Below are 18,890 nucleotides of genomic sequence, written 5' to 3'. Positions count from 1 at the left end.
CAGCTCATTTTATGGATGAGGAAACTAAGATCAACAGTAAGGTTAAGTGACTTGCCCAGGGTCACACAGCTAGTACTATCTAAAGCCATATTTGAATTCAGGAAGATGAGTCTTCCTAACTCCAGGTCCCACACACTATCCACTGTGCCACCTGGCTGCCACTAGGCAATGGAGACACAAAGCTCAATTACAATGAAATAGTCTATGACCTAAAGGAATTTATAAACTCTTCCATTTTAAATTAAATTTTAGTTTAGTTTTACAAAGTTCATTCGCTCGTCGTCTACTCCTCTCATTGAAAAAAGACAGAAAAACAAAACTGTTTTAACATGTATCGCCAAACACAAAAATGTCCATTTTAGACACATCTAAAATATATATTTCTTCATCTTCACTGAGTCCCTCATCTCTGTGTCACTGGCTGGGTAGCTGTCTAGTCTGTGTAAGCTCCAGGGAGGGGCTGGGGGAAATAGTGGTGATTTAAGTACATTCCTAGGTACATAAACACATACGCTATCTATTTATCTATCAACCTTCTTCCATCTAACTACTCTACTAGATGGAGGCAACTGGGTCTCCCAGGGGATAGAACACTAGACCTGGAATAAGGAAGAGCTGAGCGCAAACTCAGCCTCAGGCACTTAGGAACTGGGTGATGCTAGGCGAATCCCTTCACCTCCCTCTTCCTCAGTTTCCTCATGTATAAAATGAACAGCGTTTCACTCCCAGACTTATTTTGAAGATTAAATCAGATAATACTTGTAAGGCATTTTGCAAACCTTAAATATTATGTAAATTATATTCAAATACATATAGGTAAACACACACATATACTCTATAGAAGCACAGGAAATCCGGTGGCTCATCACCTCTAGATCACATCAAATCCTCACCTTGCCAGTTTTCTTATACTTTACATCCTTAACCCCCTCCATGCACGGACACTCACTTCTTTCTGTTCCTCAAACAAGGCATTTCCTTGCCCCATGTGGCATTTTCATTAGCTGTCCCCTCCTCTTCTCAGCTTCCTGTTTGCCTGCTTTCTTTCAAGCCCATTTGAAGTTCCACTTTTATAGAAAGACTTTTGCAGAACCCTCTTAATTCTAGTGCTTTCCCTCGTGACTATCTCCAATTTATCCTCTTTATTCCTGATGTGTGCATAGTTATTTGCAAGTCATCTCCCCTGTTAGACTGGAAGACCCCAGCCCTTAGTATAGTGCCTGGCACATAGTAGGTGCTTAATAAATATTTTTTATTGACTGACTGACTGATAGTATTTAATAGAAAGCAACTTCAAAAGGAAGAAAGTGTTAATACCTGGAGGAATAAGAGGCCAAGTGAGAGAGGACTGCATTTAAATACCTGAATGGAGACGACAGTACTGGGCAATCAAGGCAATGCTTGGTTTTCTGATAGCTAAGGCAAATGGGGAAACAGGTAGGTTGAGTGACATATGCAGCAGAAGGCAAACACAATCTCAGTGATAGACACCTCCCGGGTCCTGGATCATGGAACAAGGGGAGGCTTGTATTTTTGCTTGTGGACTCCAGGAAGTCTTACCTCGGATGGTACGTTCTTGGACTCATTGAAAATCTGCTGTACCACAGTGGTAGCATATGAGATGTTCTGAGCTGTCAGCTGGTTTGTATTGGAGGTTAAAGCCAGGGTTTTGGAAGAAATCTCTGTATAATCATCTGTAGTGTTGCTTTCTACCTGTTTAAAACAAAATGAACCAAAACATTTCACACAGTGATTATATATAACATATAATATTTTGAAAAATGACTTTGCGTGAGGCTTCCTTTTACTACCAATTACTCCAGTACTCCTTACTGTTTTAATCAATCAATACTTATTAAGTGCCTACTACGTGCCAGGCACAAACAAGAGCCAGATCTGAGTTCAAATTCTGTTTCATATACTTACTATACTTACAAGCTGTGATCCTGAGCAAGTCACAACCTTTCAGGCTCACCTTCTTAGACCATAAAATGGAGATAGTTAGAGCACTTTGCCTCTCAAATTGTTGTGAAGATCAAATGAGATAATATTTATAAAGCGCTTTATAAACCTTAAAGCACTAAACACTAGCTGTTATTGTTATTTAGTATTCAAAAGAAGACAAATTCTGGAAATAGTGATGGCCTATAATGAATCCGTGTCAGAGACTCAAAAGCAAGTAGAGATGGCAAGAGAGAGGAATGATGAATGGACTGCCCAAGTGCTCTACTGGTACCCACGTACCATAACAACATCTAAAGGAAAGTCCCCACCCCATTTCGGGGACTGCTTATGAAGGATTGTGAAAGGACTCGGACAGCAGTCGCAAAGGACAGGAAAACCCAAGCAAGGTGAGATTTCTAGTGATGGAGGAATACCTACACAAACCATCACCAGTTCATCAAACCACTGAAATATTAGGGTTAGAGAACCCTGGAATTAAGTACTGAGCAAGGCAGTAGAATATCCTCTAATCCTGAAGATCTTTGAGAGTCATATTGGGATAGGGTTGGCATCTACCAAGGTTTCCCCGTGAATTAGGCTAGTTTTTTTTCCTCTAAAAAGTCACAAAGCCTAGACTTGATTGGCTCAGGGGGGGTGTGGAAGGTTCACAGCAAGCCTGCCTTGACGGAAGCTTCCTCCTGCCTGCCTTCTAGTGCCAAGCTTTGTCCCAGCATCAAATCTGAATTAACAGGATGTCAGCCCAAGTCAGGCGTAATCCTTACAGACGTACATGATGGAAACGGGAGGCTAGAACTCCAAAGGTTCCTGCCAGTTCTCTGGTTTTAAACTCTCCGGTTTCCATCATTTTTAGATATTTTCATTATCACATTCTTTTTACCTCTGATAAAGGTTAATTGCTATAGAGGATGCGTAGTCACAATACTGAAGTGGTACTCCATTAAATCCTCATGAAAAAAAGCAAAAAATGTTCATTCCTTTGGGTCTTCATTTTACCTATTCTCATTGTGAGCCTCACCATCTTCCAAGGATTCTAGCAGACATGGTGTAACACATACCTGAGCCGCCAGTGTCTCCAGGTTCTGGTTACAGTTCACTTCTGAAACATTTCCCAAGGTTATGTCACCATAAATGGTTATGTTGCAAAACCGAGTTGCCTTTGGGAAGCCCGCTTTAATGAAAAGAAAAATAATGTAATTAGTTTGCTATGAAAATCTTACACTGATCTCTTATTCAGGGTGGGAGTTAATTATGGGCCTTTGAAATTTTTGCTGCAAAGCAAAATTTGGGTCAGGTACACTAAGAACGAAAAATTCATCCTCTGAGAATCAGTCTAGCTTCCATCCTTCATCCCTTTTTTTTTCCTTTCCTTTCTTTCTTCCTTCCATTTTTCTCTTCCTTTTCTTCATTTCTTCTTCCCTTTCCTCTTTCTTGATTGCACTCTTTTTTTCTCCTTCCTTCCTTCCTCCCTCCCTTCCTCTCTACTTCCCTCCAGATCTCCCTCACTTCTGCCTTTTCATCTCCCTTCTTCCCTTCTTTCCTTTATTCCTTCCTTTTTCTCTTCCTCTCGTCCTTTCTCTCCTTCCTTCTTTCCCTCCTTCCCTCCTTCCTTCCTTCCTTCCTTCCTTCCTTCCTTCCTTCCTTCCTTCCTTCCTTCCTTCCTTCCTTCCTTCCTTCCTTCCTTCCTTCCTTCCTTCCTGTATTCCTCCTTTTCTTCCTTTCTATTTTTCTTAACTAGGTCTCTCCATTTTGCCCAGGTTGGAAGTGTGAAGTCTATTTATGGACTCAGTCCCACTACTGATCAGTAGGAGTTCTGACGTACTGCTTTCCCAGCCCAGGCCAGTTTGCATCTCTTTAGGCAATAACTGAAGAATGTGGGCTTGGAAGCACTCTCTGAGGGCAATGGCACTGACAATGACAGCTAGTGAATAAAAATAGGACCTTGGGCCTGGAGTGAAGAAGTCCTCAATTCAAATTTAATCTCAGATACACCTGTATGACCCAAGGCACAACCTCTTAACTTCTTCACTTCTGTTTGTCTCAGTTTCTTCAACTGTAAGATGGAGATCAAATGAGATAATATTTATAATGCATATATCACAGTGCCCGGCCCATAGTAGGTGCTATATAAATGTGCCCCTTGCAGCTCTAACCTAGCCATAAGTGAGGGACATCAATTAGTCGGTTGTTTCAAGAATCTAGGTGAGAGATGATGATGATGATCTGAAACAGCCTCCTGATTGGTCTCCCTGAGCTCCTGTCTCTCATCACTCCAGTCCATCCTGCACAAATGACTTCCTTAAGGGCAGATCTAACTACACATCTCCGCTAATCAATCAATTGCTGCGCCTTCCTATTGCCTCAAGGATCAACCATGAACTCTGTTACCTTAAAAAATTCTAATTACAAGTAGAAACAATTAAAAATTTTTTCTTTTTTTAAATTTTTAACTTTATCTTTAAATTTTTAATTTTATCTTTATTTTATCACAATGACAAATTTACACATGAATTTTCCAAAGTTACATGATAGTAGAAACAATTTTTGACAGTTGCTTTCTGATTCAGATCCCTTCCCTTGCTCCCTCTCTGAGGCGGTAAATGATTATCTTTTAGAACCTAAATAGCCTGGCTCCAACCTCTTTGCCACCTCACTGGACATTACCCCTCCTCCCTGCAATCTGGCCAGACCATCCTCTTCTCTGTTCATCACACACAATATTCCCTTCTCTGTGCCCTTTCCTTGGCCAGCCCCCATGTCCAAGATCTATTCCCTCCTTACCTTTGTCTCCCAGGTCCTCCCTCCTTGAAGATACAGCTCAGGCATCATTATCTGCATGAAGTCTTTCTGCCTCTCCCCAAATGCTAGTGCTCTCCAGCCCAATCTACTGTTGATTTTTTTACTTTGCATATATCCATTTTTAATTATGACACGTCTTTTTATATGTGCTCATCTCCCATTAGAATGTAAGCTACTTGTGAATAGAAATGATGTCATTATTTTGTTGTTTACGTTGGCTTCCTCAGCTATAAACAGGACAATAATCACACATCTCCTAGGGTTGTTGTTAGGTTCAAATGAGATCATATTAATAAATCCCTTAGCACAGTACCTGGCACATAGCAGGTGTTTAATAATTACTTGATGATTGGCTGAAAATTCCCAGGGCCCCTCCCCTGAATCCTAAGAGTACCGGTCCCTCTCAAATACAAATGTTACAGGGAAGCCAGGTGACTCAGTAGCTAGGGAACCAACCTGGAGATGGGAGATCCTTGATTCAAATCTGGCCTCAGACACTTGCTAGCTGTGTGACCCTGGGCAAGTCACTTGGCCCCCATTGCCTAGCCCTTAGTGCTCTCCTGCCTTAGAACCAATACTTAATATCGATTCTAAAACAGGAGATAAAGGCTTTAAAACAAATAAATATTGAATAAGTGTCCTGGAAGTTGTCTGTGTGTGACGGAGTAATCCCAGGAACCTAAAAGACTCAATTTCCTCAGATGCACAAACAGCATCTATTTCTGAGTTATGAAGTTCAACTGAATATCTAAAAACCCATTACTAAATATGTGCACAAATAAGAAAAATCCATCCCTGTACACTAGCATAGCGATGTAATCATGGAGCTTAAGCAGATCATTTAATTTTCCCCCAGATCTGGGTCAATTAACACATTAGGCTGGTTGGCAATTAAGCCTTCCTTATTCTATCCCCACCTACCACTATTGCTTAAGCATTTTTGTGTTCCAGGAAGATCACTCCACTGCTTTGTTCATAGATCGCCAAAAGCTGAGCTCCTGCTAATCCTAGATGCTGATTAGCTGCTATCTGAACAAAAATAGCTCAGTGACTGATTGGGTTTTCTTTAAGCAACTGCCAGATAGTCATCATTGCTCAGCTAAATGGCACGAGAGTCATCGCCACAAAATTTTATACAGAAAAGTTCAGTATAGTTCAATTCCTCCTCTACAATGTAAAGTTTTCAGAACACACACCAGAGGCAGATAGGAAAGAGGGCCAAGCGCTGAACTTGGAGTCAGGAAAACTTGGATACTTACTAGCTATATGACCCTGCACAAGTCACTTAACCTCACTCAACCTTAGCTTCTTCAACTGTAAAATGGTAATAATAATCACACCCACCTCCCAGGTTTGTTGTTAGGATCAAGTAAGAGAAGTATAAAGCACTTTGTAAATCTAAAGATACTATAGGAATGCTAGATTATTATTGTTGTTATACATTTATATGTTTATACACATATATACCCTAAATTCACATCATAAGCAATTTATTTATCTACTATAATAGTCTTATGTCAAATATCTCCTGTTTCTATTTAGTCCTTGAAACTAAGAGTCATGTGGTGTAACTGGTCTGGAGGGCACACGCATGTGCATGCACGCACACACACACACAATGACAACAACCCTGATTTAAGATATCATTGGTAATCTTTGAGGTAACAGTTTCTGTAGAAAAATGAAGTTGGAAGCCAGGTTTGAAGGGTTTGAAGAATGAGTGATAAAGAAATGGAGATGATCAGAGGACTCTAACAGAGGCCATGGCCAATGCTTATATGAGTTACACATATGTTTAATATTAATATTGTTTCCTTTTCAGCATTTGGTATTCTCCAAAATGAGGGCTGTGGCCTGACCTGAAAGACTGTATGATCAACTAATTAGAAAAGAATGAGAGAGTCCAATCATGAGACTTGTCTCCAACACATCTACCTGTTTGCCCCCAAACTCTTACTACTTTTCCTTCTGGAACTGTGCAAAATCCCCACCTACCTCCTTTCTCTCCAAGAGTACCTGCTTGGAACACCCCCCAAAACATTGGGAAAGTCATCATCTCTCCAGAGTATCTTTACCCTACACCCATTACCCTATCTCTGGCAGCTCAAGTGTGTGAAATTTAGATTACTCCACCCTACTTAGATCTTACTTTATGGAGAAGATGAAATTGTAATCTCCTGATTGAACAATGAAGGCACTTAGTTCTTACTTTATAGTGAAGCTAGAACTTTAAGCTAAGTCTATTTTAAGATCTTAAAACAAAAAGGTGTTAAGTAACTATAAAGGTTAAATTAATCACAAAAAGGTTAAGTAACTAACAAAAGGTGAACTTAACAAAAAAAGTGTTAAGTAACTCAAAAGATATAATTTAATCAAAGAAAATGAGAACTAAAGAATGGGCAGTCCTGGAGAAAAAGCCTCTGATGTGATTAGTAGATGTGAAAATTTAGAGGAGGGGACACAAGAGTAAAAGGTCTTATCTTCCTCTCTCCGGTACCTTTGGTGGTGGAAAGGTGGCTGGTGGTAGCATGCTGGGCCTTTCGGCATCTTGGCATGGCTACAGCTACTGTCTGGTTCAGTGGTGAGTTTCTGGCTGAGTTTTTCCTACTTTACTTTCCAAACTTTATCCTCTTAGAAGCCTCTAATCTCCTTCAGAGACCTAGTGGCGGAGATCTTGAACTCCCCCTGACACAGGTCAGGTGGAGAAATCCTATACCCTTTTCCCTCTTTCTCCTTAAATCCTTCCCTCTATATTAATTAAAATTATCATAAATTTCCAGACTGACTTGGGTATTTTATTTGGGATTTTCCCCTGGTCACAGCCCTAAAATTATCTTTACAAGTGCTTCCCAGAGTGTTGGCTCTGGAGCAGTGATCAATGAGCAAGAATCCTGATTTCCATCTTTAATTTTCATTTGGGTAAAGTGAGTCTCATTGGTCAAGAAGTCAGGACTGGGATGCAACAGAGATCTAAAGTTACATTAGCTTTTTCTCTTAACCCACCCTCTTCTGAATTTCCCTATTAAGGACACTGCCATTCTTCCAATTAGACCTGCCAGCAACCTCAACATAATCCCCATCTGTACACTCTTCCTCACCCCACATATTTAATCGATTGCCAAATTGTGCCAGTTTCTATCTTCACAATGCTTCTTTTATATGTCCCCTTCTCTTTACTCCCACAGCCTTCACCCTGGTTTAAGTCATTATCATCTTTCACCTAGATTATTACAATACCCTCCTACTTTCATCCCTGTCTCAAGACTCTCCCCTCTCCAAGTCATCCTTCATATAACTTCCAAAGTGATTTTCCTAAAGTCAGGCTTGATCATGTCACCCTCCCCTCAGTAAACCCCTTTGGACTCTAGAGTCAAACATTATTTTTTCCTTTATCCTCTTTTTCCAATTTCTCTTCTTGAGTAAGTTCTATAATTATGTAAAGTAGCAATGGCAATACATACATAAAAATGTATTTAAAAGGGAAGGTACTGATCAATTTTTTTCTTTTTTCTTAACTAAGAGGAGTTGGAGACCACTGATATAGATAATGCTTTCTAGGAGTGTATCAATAAAATGAAAGAAAATATATCCTAACAATTTAAGAGTTAGTTAAGCCAGAGTCAAATGAAGGGATTTTTAACAAATACACTTTATCGTTATCTTTCATTATTGGATTGCCTAAATTTCCTCCCATTCCTTAAATTAGTCCTCTGTCAGACTCTTGGACCATGAACCATGGCTATGAAAGAACCTGACAATTCTTATTACAAAAGTTATACAAAGAGAACACTTACCATTGCTAGTGTTATCTTCACATGTTTCTATAGAAGGTCCATATTTTCCCACTGTGATAATGTCGAAATGGAAATTGTTATCAGTGCTGTTTTTACAGAAATTAACTGTACAAGAGAAAGAAAATATTTTTAGATTCATATTAACATACAGGAATTTTCAAATTTGAAATTACTGAAAGGTCAAGAGATAAAGCCAACATGATATGATTGAGGGTCATAAAAGATCCATCAAGGCAAAATCTCAGTGTACCTTTGATCTCAACTCCTCTATCTACTGGAGTTGGCTTCCCCTTCAAACCATCTCACTAATCTTTCACTTCTCATCTATTGGTTTCTCCCCTTTTGTCCTTAAACATAGCAAACTGCATTGGTTTAAAACTCCCACCCTCTAATGACACTACTGTGTCTTTATCCCAAAGAGATCATAAAAACAGGGAAAAGACCTACTTGTACAAAAATATTTATAGCTACTCTTTTTGTAGTGACAAAGTATTGGAAATTGAGGGGATGGTCATCAGTTGGGGAATGGCTGAACAAATTCTGGCACATGTTGGTGATGGAATACTATTGTGCTGATATTATTAATAATTATTGTTAACTAATATCATTCTTATAAGAAATGATAAGCAAGATGATTTCAGAAAAAGCTGAAAAGATCTGCGGTAACTGATGCAGAGAGAAATAAGCAGAACTGGGAAAACATTGTACACAATAACAGCAATACTGGGTGATGATTATCTGTGAACACTTGGCTCCACTCAGCAATGCAGTGATCTGGGACAATCTTGCAAGACTTTTGATGGGAAGTACTATCCACCTCCAGAGAAAGAACTGTTGAAGTTGTCTTTCATATCCGTTTTTTTTTTTGTTCTCTTCTGGGGTTCTGATTATGTATGACTTTGCTCTCACAACAATGACCAATAGGGACGTGTTTTGCATGACAGTAAAAAATAAAAATATATACTTAAAATTTTTTAAAATAAAACTCCCACCCTCCACTTGATTCTACCATCTACTCAAGCTGTCATCCCATATCTCTTCTTTTTTCAGTAGCCAAATTCCTAGAAAAAGCTATTTATTGACTTGCATGTATTTTATATGTACTTGGCTCCCCCTTGTAATTATAAGGCTATTATGGGTATGAATGAATGAATGAATGAATGAATGAAAAAGCAATTTCTAAACACTTACTATTTGCAAAGCATTGTATGAAGTGCTGGGAATATACATAACAGTAGGCAGCTGGAGTGGCTATATACCACCCACATTGCCCTCATTTCAACAGCATGAGCAAGTGTTCCCAGCTATTCATTTTGCCATGTTTTGTTTTAAATCCATTCAATGGCTCTACAGATGATACACTCACAGGATTACACACTGCCTCATACCTGCAACTGATGGACTCCTAAAGTGCAATTGTTATTCAGTCATTTCAATCAAATCTGATTTTTTGTGACCCCATTCGGGGTTTTTTCCTGGAGGGGTCTGCCATTTCCTTCTCCAGCTCATTTTATAGATGAGGAAACTGAGGCAAACAGGGTTAAGTGACTCGCCCAGGTTTGTACAACTACTAAGTGTCCAAGGCTAAATTCAAACTCAAGTCTTCCTGACTTCTAAAGTAGATTGCTGGTATATTCAGAAGAAATGTCAATTTATATTATCAAATTGGCAAGTAAATTTTCAGGATAATTTCATTATCATTATTACCATTAAGGACGTGACAACTTACTGCTCTACGGCTTCACTCCACGTTGTGTTTTATAGACTGACCACCATTCCTTACTCTCTTACTATTCTACGTCTGCCCAAACCTTCCAGCCTTTATCACACTCTTTTCTACCTTTCCTTTGTGCCCTCTGGGACTGTTGCTCTTTGTCAATAAATTGCCCTTCTTATTAGCTCTGTACCGGATCCTTTGGGTATTGAGAGTTACTAAGTATGGGTTGTTTTTTTTTTTTATTTTAATTATATGTGTACATGCTGTTTCACCTGAGGAGAATGTAAGCTCCTTGAAGGCAGACCTTATTCCACTTTATCTTTGTATCCCAAGCACCTAGTATAGCGTCTAGCACATAGTAGGTATTTAATGAGTATTTCTTAGAACTACGAGACCACAAAATCTTGACAGCAGGGATTGTCTCTTCTGGGGGGTCCTCCTTAGTACAAAATCCTGCACATAGTAGGAGATTTCCAGATTCCTGATCTCAAATAAGATTTCATATAGAACTGTGATGAAGACAATCTTTTGCCGCCTGGCCAGCCCAGTGAAAAATCAAAACTTGAGCCCAAAGAAACTTACCTATAGTGCATCTCTGTCCCTTCCACTGCTCTGGGCAAACGCATCCATCTTTCTCCAAGGTGCCCCCATTCTTACAGAACTCAAAAGGGGTGGGTTTCACTGGTGCTAGAAAAACAGAATGTTTCAAACAAGCTAGTTTGTTTTTCTATTTAGTGCTCTGGGCAGAATAGTTTCTCTGGATAAAAATGACTCGGTATGGAATATGATCACAACAGATTGCGATCCTAGTTCTCTCTTTAGGGCGTGAACATCACCAGTAGCAAACATTCTATGAGGCACAGTGGATAGAGCACTGAACCTGGTGCTTGGTTAGACCTGAGTACAAATCCAACCTCAGATGCTTGCTTGCTGTTTGACCTTGAGCAAGTCACTTAACCCTGTTGGCCTCAGTTTCTGCATTTTTAAGATGACAAACCCCAAGAGGAGTCATGAAGTGTCAGACAAGACTGAATGACAATGTGCCAGGCGTTAAGCTAAGTGCTGAAGACACCCAGAGAGAAACAATCACCATCTCTGCCCTTTAGAAGGTCACATTCTAAACGGGAAGGACAAAGAATAATAGCTAACTTTGTATAACACTTAACTACATTCCAGGCACAGTGCCCATAGTATAGCATTTGATCGTCACATTCCTGGGAGATAAGGAACTTTTATGATCTCCATTTTATAGATGAAGAAACTGAGGCAAACAGAAGTGACTTGTTCAGGGTCAACACTGCTCAGCAATGTCTGAAGCAGGATTTGAACTGAAGTCTTCCTGACTCCAGGTCCAGTGCTGTCCTTTTTGCCACCTATCTCACTCCAATGATCTTAGAGGGCTAAGTCTGGGGCAGCACCTCATTATAGCCTAGAGGGGCTCTTGGGTCCTCAGTGGACTCCAATGATCTTAGCCCTAAATAGAGGGCTAAGTCTGGGGCAACACCTCATTATAGCCTAGAGGGGCTCTTGGGTCCTCAGTGGACTCCAATGATCTTAGCCTTAAATAGAGGGCTAAGTCTGGGGCAGCACCTCATTATAGCCTAGAGGGGCTCTTGGGTCCTCAGTGGACTCCAATGATCTTAGCCCTAAATAGAGGGCTAAGTCTGGGGCAGCACCTCATTATAGCCTAGAGGGGCTCTTGGGTCCTCAGTGGTCCTGCCACAAACTCTCTGGTAGGTTCTACTAAGCTGGAAAAATGTTAAGCATGGGCTTGGCAATGTCTCTGTGTGCCAGACTGACTCACTTCAGAGCTACTCATCACCAGAGGCTTCGCTGGAAAAGTAATGAATGTTTTAGTTATAGCATCCTTTACTGCCTAATCCTTATCTTCTTTGATGAGCTCTTGGAGAACAGGGAGAGACCTTGGGCAGTTTTTTATCACCCTCACCTACCCATATTCCCTCCTTAGCACCTAACACCCACGTTAATACTTGCAGGGGCATGACTTTCTTGGTGGGAGCACTCTTTCCACCATCTTGGAAGTTGGCTAGGACAGAGGTAGAAAACTACGGGTCAAATACAGCTTGCTGCCTGCTTTTATATGTCCCATTTAAAAATAAATATAATAAATAATTTTATATGAATTTATTTAAATGATACATTTAAAAATAAATGTAAAAACTCTTCACTCTCAGGCCATCCAAGATGGCAGGTCTTGGCTCCTGAGCCATAGTGTGTGGATCCCTTTTCTAACAGGTACTATATATAAGGCATTGGGGCAAGTGTTATTAAAATACACATGGCACATCTTTATTTTCATGGACTTATAGCTTAGGAGAGGAAACTCAGTTAAAATAAATTATATATTTTTGTAAAATCAGTGTTAACTCATAGACCATTTTATTCTGTCATTTTTCTACAAAGTTATTTTCTCTAATATTAAAAAAAGAGGAGTAAGGCTGATGATTTTGTGTTTCTGCCACACTTTAAGTCCAATCTGAGAGCAAATCATGACATCACCCCAAGGTGTCATTAGTCCTCTTCAAAAATGAAGGATGAAAAATAGCACTTTGTTTCCTCTACATATTCCTTTTTTTAATTAATAGAATTTATTTACAAGTGTCTCTCCCCTTCTCCTCCATACACCATATAAGGCATCATATGGGAGTCAGATATGTAAGTATATATATGTATATATACACATATATATTTTAATTTTGTGCAGATGGAGAACATGAAAGACATAATATGTATATTTTTTAGTTTATTCCCTGGAGGTAACATTCACAATTTATTCTTCAAATATAAAATATGTAGCTGTGTATGGTATTCTCTTGGTTCTATTCATTTTGCTGTTTGTTATCTTATATAGTTTTTTTAAAGCATTAACCTATTCATCATTTCTCATGGTGCAGTGGTATTCCATCACAAACATATACCACAATTAGTTTAGTCATTCCCCAATTGACGGGCATTCCCTCAATTTCCATGTCTGCCACCACAAAGGGAGCTGCTATAAATATTTTGGAACATGTGGGTTCTTTTCCATTTCTCCTGATTTCCTTAGGAAACAGACCTACTAAGTATACACAGTTTTATAACTTTCTGGGTGTAATTCCAAATTGTTCTCCAAAATGATTGGATCAGTTCACATTTTTCCACATCTTTGCCAACATTTGTCATTTTGCCCTTTTGTCATTTTAGTCAATTTGTTAGCTGTGATAATGATATTTCAAAATTGTTTTGGTTTGTATTTATCTAATCGGTAGTGATTCAGAATATTTTTTCATATATCTATATATGGCTTTAATTTCTTCATTCACAAATTGTTCATATCTTTTGCCCATTTATCATTTGGGGAATGACTCTTATTCTCATAAATTTGATAAAATTCTCTATATGTCTTAGATATGAGGCCTCAATCCAAAAGGCTATCTATAAAAATGTTCCCCTAATTTTCTGCTTTCTTTCCATTTTGGCAATATTTGTTTTATTTATACAAAACCTTTTCAATTTACTATAATCAGAATTATCCATTTTAGATCTTAATGCTCCCCATCTCTTATTGACTCATAAGTTCCTCTCTTGTCATAAATCTGATGGGTATTATGTTCTCTGATCTTTGTGATATTACTTTTTATGTCTAGATTATGCATCTAGTTTGATTTTATTTTAATACATGGTGTAAGTTATTGATCTATAAATAGTTTCTATCAAACTACTTTCCAGTTATCCTAAAAATTTTTGCCAAATGGTAATTTCTTATCCCCCAAACCTGGATCTAAGCTTTTGTCAAATTCAAAGTTATTATAATTTTTTACTACTGTTTGTTACACATCTGTCCTGTTCCATTAATTCCTTTATGTATTCCTAAGGCATCTAGGTGGCACAGGGGATAGAATGCTAGACCTGGAGTCAGGAAGATAAACTTCCTGAGTTCAAATCCATCCTTGACACTCACTAGCTATATGACACAGGGAAAGTCACTTAATCCCATTTACCTCAGTTTCCTCATATATAAAATGAGTTGGAGAAGGAAATAGCAAACCATTCCAGTATCTTTGCCAGGAAAATCCCCAAGTGAGGTCATGTAGAGCTGGACAAACCTGAATTGACTGAACCACAACATATTCCTCTGTGATATGTGGATTTTTAAAAAGAATTACTAATGTATACTCTCTGGAAATTGCTAGAAGAAATACAGGGAAAGTACAGAGTCAGAGTTATCCATGAGGTAACAAGGACATTATATATATATATATATATATATATATATATATATGTTTGTTTGTTTTTAATCATTCTTCCAAAGGGGATTTGCAAGTTACATCTAAGTTTTGATTGGTAGTTGCTTACCTAAATCAATATCGAAAGGAATCTAACAATCAAAGCTTTCATTTCCTAATAACACGAATAAGTGTTTATTGGTTGTTTACCAGATTACAGAGATATGCACACATCATAACCAAACTGTCCACAACTGTTTGCCTTATTAAAAACAATTTTCATAACTACAAAATAACAAAATGTAGGCTTTAAATGGCTCAAAAAATACTGTTAACATAATTTGTTCTCACTAGACTTGGTTCAAAGAAAAAGCACCAGGGGCAGCTAGGTAGCACAGCATCAGTCTGGAATCAGGAGGACTTGGATTCAAGTGTGACTTCAGTCACTTCCTAGCTATGTGACCCAGGGCAAGACCCTCAGTCCTGTTTGCCTAACCCTTGCCCTTCTACCTTAGAGTTGTTACCAGGATAGAATGTAAGGGGGAAAGAAAGAAAGAAGAAAAGAAAGAGAGAAAGAAGGAGAGAGAGAGAGAGAGAGAGAGAGAGAGAGAGAGAGAGAGAGAGAGAGAGAAAGAGAGAGAGAGAGAGAGAGAGAGAGAGAGAGAGAGAGAGAGAGAGAGAGAGAGAGAGAGAGAGAGAGAGAGAGAGAGAAAGGAAGAGGGAAAAAGTGAGAGGGGGGAAGGAGGGAGGAAGGGAGGGAGAAAGAAAAAAGAGAGAAAAAAAGAGGAAGAGGAGAAGTTGGGGGGGGGAGACGGACAAAGAGCACCACCAGTCTGATCTCTCTTTCTCTGGGTATTGTAATCTGAAAATGTGATTTCTTCTGAATGTATCTCTTTCACAATAGAACAATAAAAGGACTTTTCTTAATGCTCTAAAATATAGAAATCAAATATGATCCTACTATGCAGTAAACTTGTTACTTCACATCTTTAAAAAATAAAATTTAAAACAAATATGAAACCCGAATAATGTGTTATAACTTGTAAAAATCTTATATTAGCAATGTTATATTAGGGAAAAAAAATTAGAAAAAATTATATTAGCAAAGGATCAACTCCATGAAAACATTAGTTACTTCCTTTAAATGCTTTCACTGGCTGTGTCCTCTATGCCTGGAATGTGCTGCCTCTAGATCTCTACCTCCTAGTTTCCCTGCCTTCCTTTAAGTAACAACTTTCTGCCAAAAGCCTTTATTAGTGCCCCCTTAATGCCAGTGCCTTCCTTCTGAAATGACCTCCCAGTTATCTTGTGTGTATCTCATATGTGCAGAGTTGTTTGCATGTTGTCTCCTCTGTTAAACTGTGAACTCTTTCAGTGAAGGTATTGTTTTTGCCTTTTTTGCTGTGTCCCTAGTACAGAGCTCGATGGCTCTGGCAAAATCTTTGTTGATGTCAATTCTTGAAGCTATGGGTTTTCTGTTCCAAAATAAAAATCGGTTTTTCAAACTCAAGTGCACAATGTGTTGGATTCCCCATCATCCTAAGCATGCCCATACCTTGAGAAAATTTCCAAGTAAGTCATTTTTCAATTAACAGCAGAGATTACTATATGGGCAATTTCCTACAAAATTAGTGGTATTCTTTTTCTCTGTCGTGTGGAAAGGAGGAAATGAGTGGTCCCAATAAATGTTAATCTTCATTTACAAGTTGATTTTATTTGGAGGAAGATACTACTCTACTTCTATACTACATACAAAAACATCTAATATAAAAATGTGTATATAATAGAGTAACACTCAATTGGCTTCATTTTAAGGGGTTGAAAGTTAAGAAAAACTTTAGTTATGTTTCTCTGTGATTTACAAGTAGGCTGCTAGAAATACTGATATTATGTCTACTTATAGTCAATAAAACAGGTTTAATGATTAAACCACCCAAAGGGTTTCTGTGCCAACCTGATGATCAGGACAAAGGTCTTGTCGTTCAGTTGTTGTAACACTATAACCTGCAATTCAGAAAAAGGTGGCTGTGGCTGAAGGCGCTGTCCCTTGAACTTCTTAGAGAGTACTAATCAAATTTTCTTCATGAAGGTATTTTTAATATCTTGTTAGAAATCTTATGAGTGACAAATAAGAGCTTAACTGAGTTGAATTTAGTACCTGGACCTGAGGCCCATGGAAAATATACTATATTTAGAGTCAAAGGTCCTGAATTGAAGTTCCAGCTCTACCACTAAGCCTATAAAACCTCAAGAGAGTCACTTTATCAATGTGGACCTTTTTTTTGTTCCTTTGTAAAATGACTAAGTGGGACTAAATGATCTCTAAGGTCCCTTCAAGCTATGAATGAATTATCCCCACATCCTGTCTTCGATACCTTGGGATGAGTCATTTATCTTACCTGGGGCTCAATTTCCTCACCTGTAAAATAAAGGAATTGAACAAATCCAAGGACTTTTCTAAGAATGAGAATGATACATTTACCTCAAATTCTGTCAGAACTATTTAAATTGCAATGGCACATTGCTTGAAGTAGATAAAACCTTTATTGCTAACTTTGATATCTTAAATACTGCTAAGGATATAGACATATGCAATTTAGGCAAGGAATGGGAAATGGACTTGGAATTTCATTGGTATAGGGAATTCCCTGGTATGGAAGCTTCCTCTATCAAGGCCAATTAGCATTGTCACTTCCTATTCTCCAGGATCTCCTGCTCTCCATCAGGCTTGTTTCCAAAACCACACAACATGCCTTGGAGATTTAAACCTTTCCTTTCTTCCCACTCATCATGCCCTACTCCCACTCCCACACTCCCCTTTCTCAGCTACCTGATGATGGTCTCACCTGAACCACTATTTCAATAACACTTTACTTTTCTCCCTACTGCCTGGCCATTTAATTGGTAGCTTTTTTAGCACTCTTCTCCCCTCCAATTCTGGAATTGGTATCAGCTATGCCACTTTTCCTATAATGGGGTACAACAATCTATTGCCTATGGCCCCACCATACTAACCTATTATGATGAAAGGGATGCTCCAGACAAAAGACCAAGAGAATGACTTCCAAATATCAACCACAAAGTCTCCAAGAAAAACACAGTTAGGGCACAAGTTCAATTAGAATTCCTAGAAGACCCAAGATGAGTTTTTTTTAAAGTTAAAAAAATGTTTTTAATTAAATTAAAGCACTAGAGAAAACAATTAGAAAAGAAACAGGAACTATAGAATAAAAGATTGAAGATAGAAATAGCATCCTGGCACTTATTTCCAATCTCTCTCTGTCTTACCATTTCCTACTACCTCTAAACATTCTCACATCTTCCCCATCCTGAGAAAATCCTTACTTAATCCTCCCCTCCCAGCTATCTTCCTATATCTCTTTTGCCTTTTGTAACTAAATTCCTTGGAAAAGCTGTCTTCATTGTCTCTCCTCTTTTTCATTTCTTAACCACCATTTCTTAACTTCATTTCTTAACTCACCATTCCTCCAAAACTACCCTCTCCAGAGTTACCAAAGGTCTCTTAGTTGCCAGATCTAATGGCCTTTTCTTAGTCTTCATTCTCTTCCACCTCTCCGCAGTCTTTGACACTGTTCATCATTCTCTCTTCCTTAGTGTTCTTGTATTCTCTCCTGGTTCTCTTCCTACCTAGCTGACTACTCCCTCACAGTTCCCTTTTCTGGATCTCTTCTGGATCATACCCTCTAAATATAATGTGCCTCAGGGTTCTATCCTGAACCCTCTTCTCTTCTTCCTCTATACTACTTCACTTGTTGATCTCATCAGCTCCCATGGATTTAATTAACTAACATATTTGTGCTGATGATTCTCAAAACTCAAATTCTCAAATCTACCCATCCTGCCCCAAATTCTTTGCTGACCTCTCACCTTGCATCTCTGGCTGCCTTTCAGACACCTCAAACTGAATGTCCAGTAGACATCTTAAACTCACTGTGTCCAAAACAGAACTCATTATCTTTCCCCTTAAACCCTCATCACCTCCTACTTTCCTTATTATTGTAGAAGATAACATCATCTTCCCAGGCACTCAGGCTGACAACTAAGTAGTCATCCTCCATTCAGCCACTAAAATCATTTCCCTAAAGTTATGACTATGACTGTCACCCACACTTCTCAATAAACTCCTGTAACTCCCCATTGTATTAAAGATCAAATAAAAATGTCCTGCTTGGCATTCAAAGTTTTTCATAATCTAGCCCCTTCCCATCTTTCCAGTCTTCTTACAGCTTAATCCCCAAAGTATACTGTTCAATACAATGACCAGAGCTTCCTAGGTATTCTTGTCTATCTTCCATGTCTCACCTTCTCTGCTCTGACTACTGACCTTCCTGACTTCCTTTAATTCCCAATTAATGAATACTGATGCAAACA

General features: G+C 38.7%; 1 protein-coding gene across 1 annotated transcript in view; it reads right to left on the bottom strand.

The window, feature by feature from the left end:
- ADGRG7 (adhesion G protein-coupled receptor G7) overlaps positions 1-18,577 on the bottom strand; it is an 80,074-nt gene extending 61,497 nt beyond the window's left edge. Inside the window, exons 1-7 of the mRNA XM_056826080.1 lie at positions 18,505-18,577; positions 16,898-16,917; positions 10,855-10,999; positions 8,556-8,660; positions 2,981-3,133; positions 2,245-2,378; positions 1,516-1,713 (exon numbers count right to left, since the gene is read on the bottom strand). Coding sequence (XP_056682058.1) covers positions 1,516-1,713; positions 2,245-2,378; positions 2,981-3,133; positions 8,556-8,660; positions 10,855-10,999; positions 16,898-16,917; positions 18,505-18,577 — 828 coding nt within the window. The remainder of the gene's footprint in view (positions 1-1,515; positions 1,714-2,244; positions 2,379-2,980; positions 3,134-8,555; positions 8,661-10,854; positions 11,000-16,897; positions 16,918-18,504) is intronic.
- Between the last annotated feature and the right edge of the window lie 313 nt (positions 18,578-18,890).

The sequence above is a fragment of the Monodelphis domestica genome, chromosome 4 (assembly GCF_027887165.1).
Source record: "Monodelphis domestica isolate mMonDom1 chromosome 4, mMonDom1.pri, whole genome shotgun sequence".
NCBI lineage: Eukaryota > Metazoa > Chordata > Mammalia > Didelphimorphia > Didelphidae > Monodelphis > Monodelphis domestica.
Note: the sequence above shows the minus strand (reverse complement) of the source record. Positions and strands in the feature narration are given on the sequence as shown.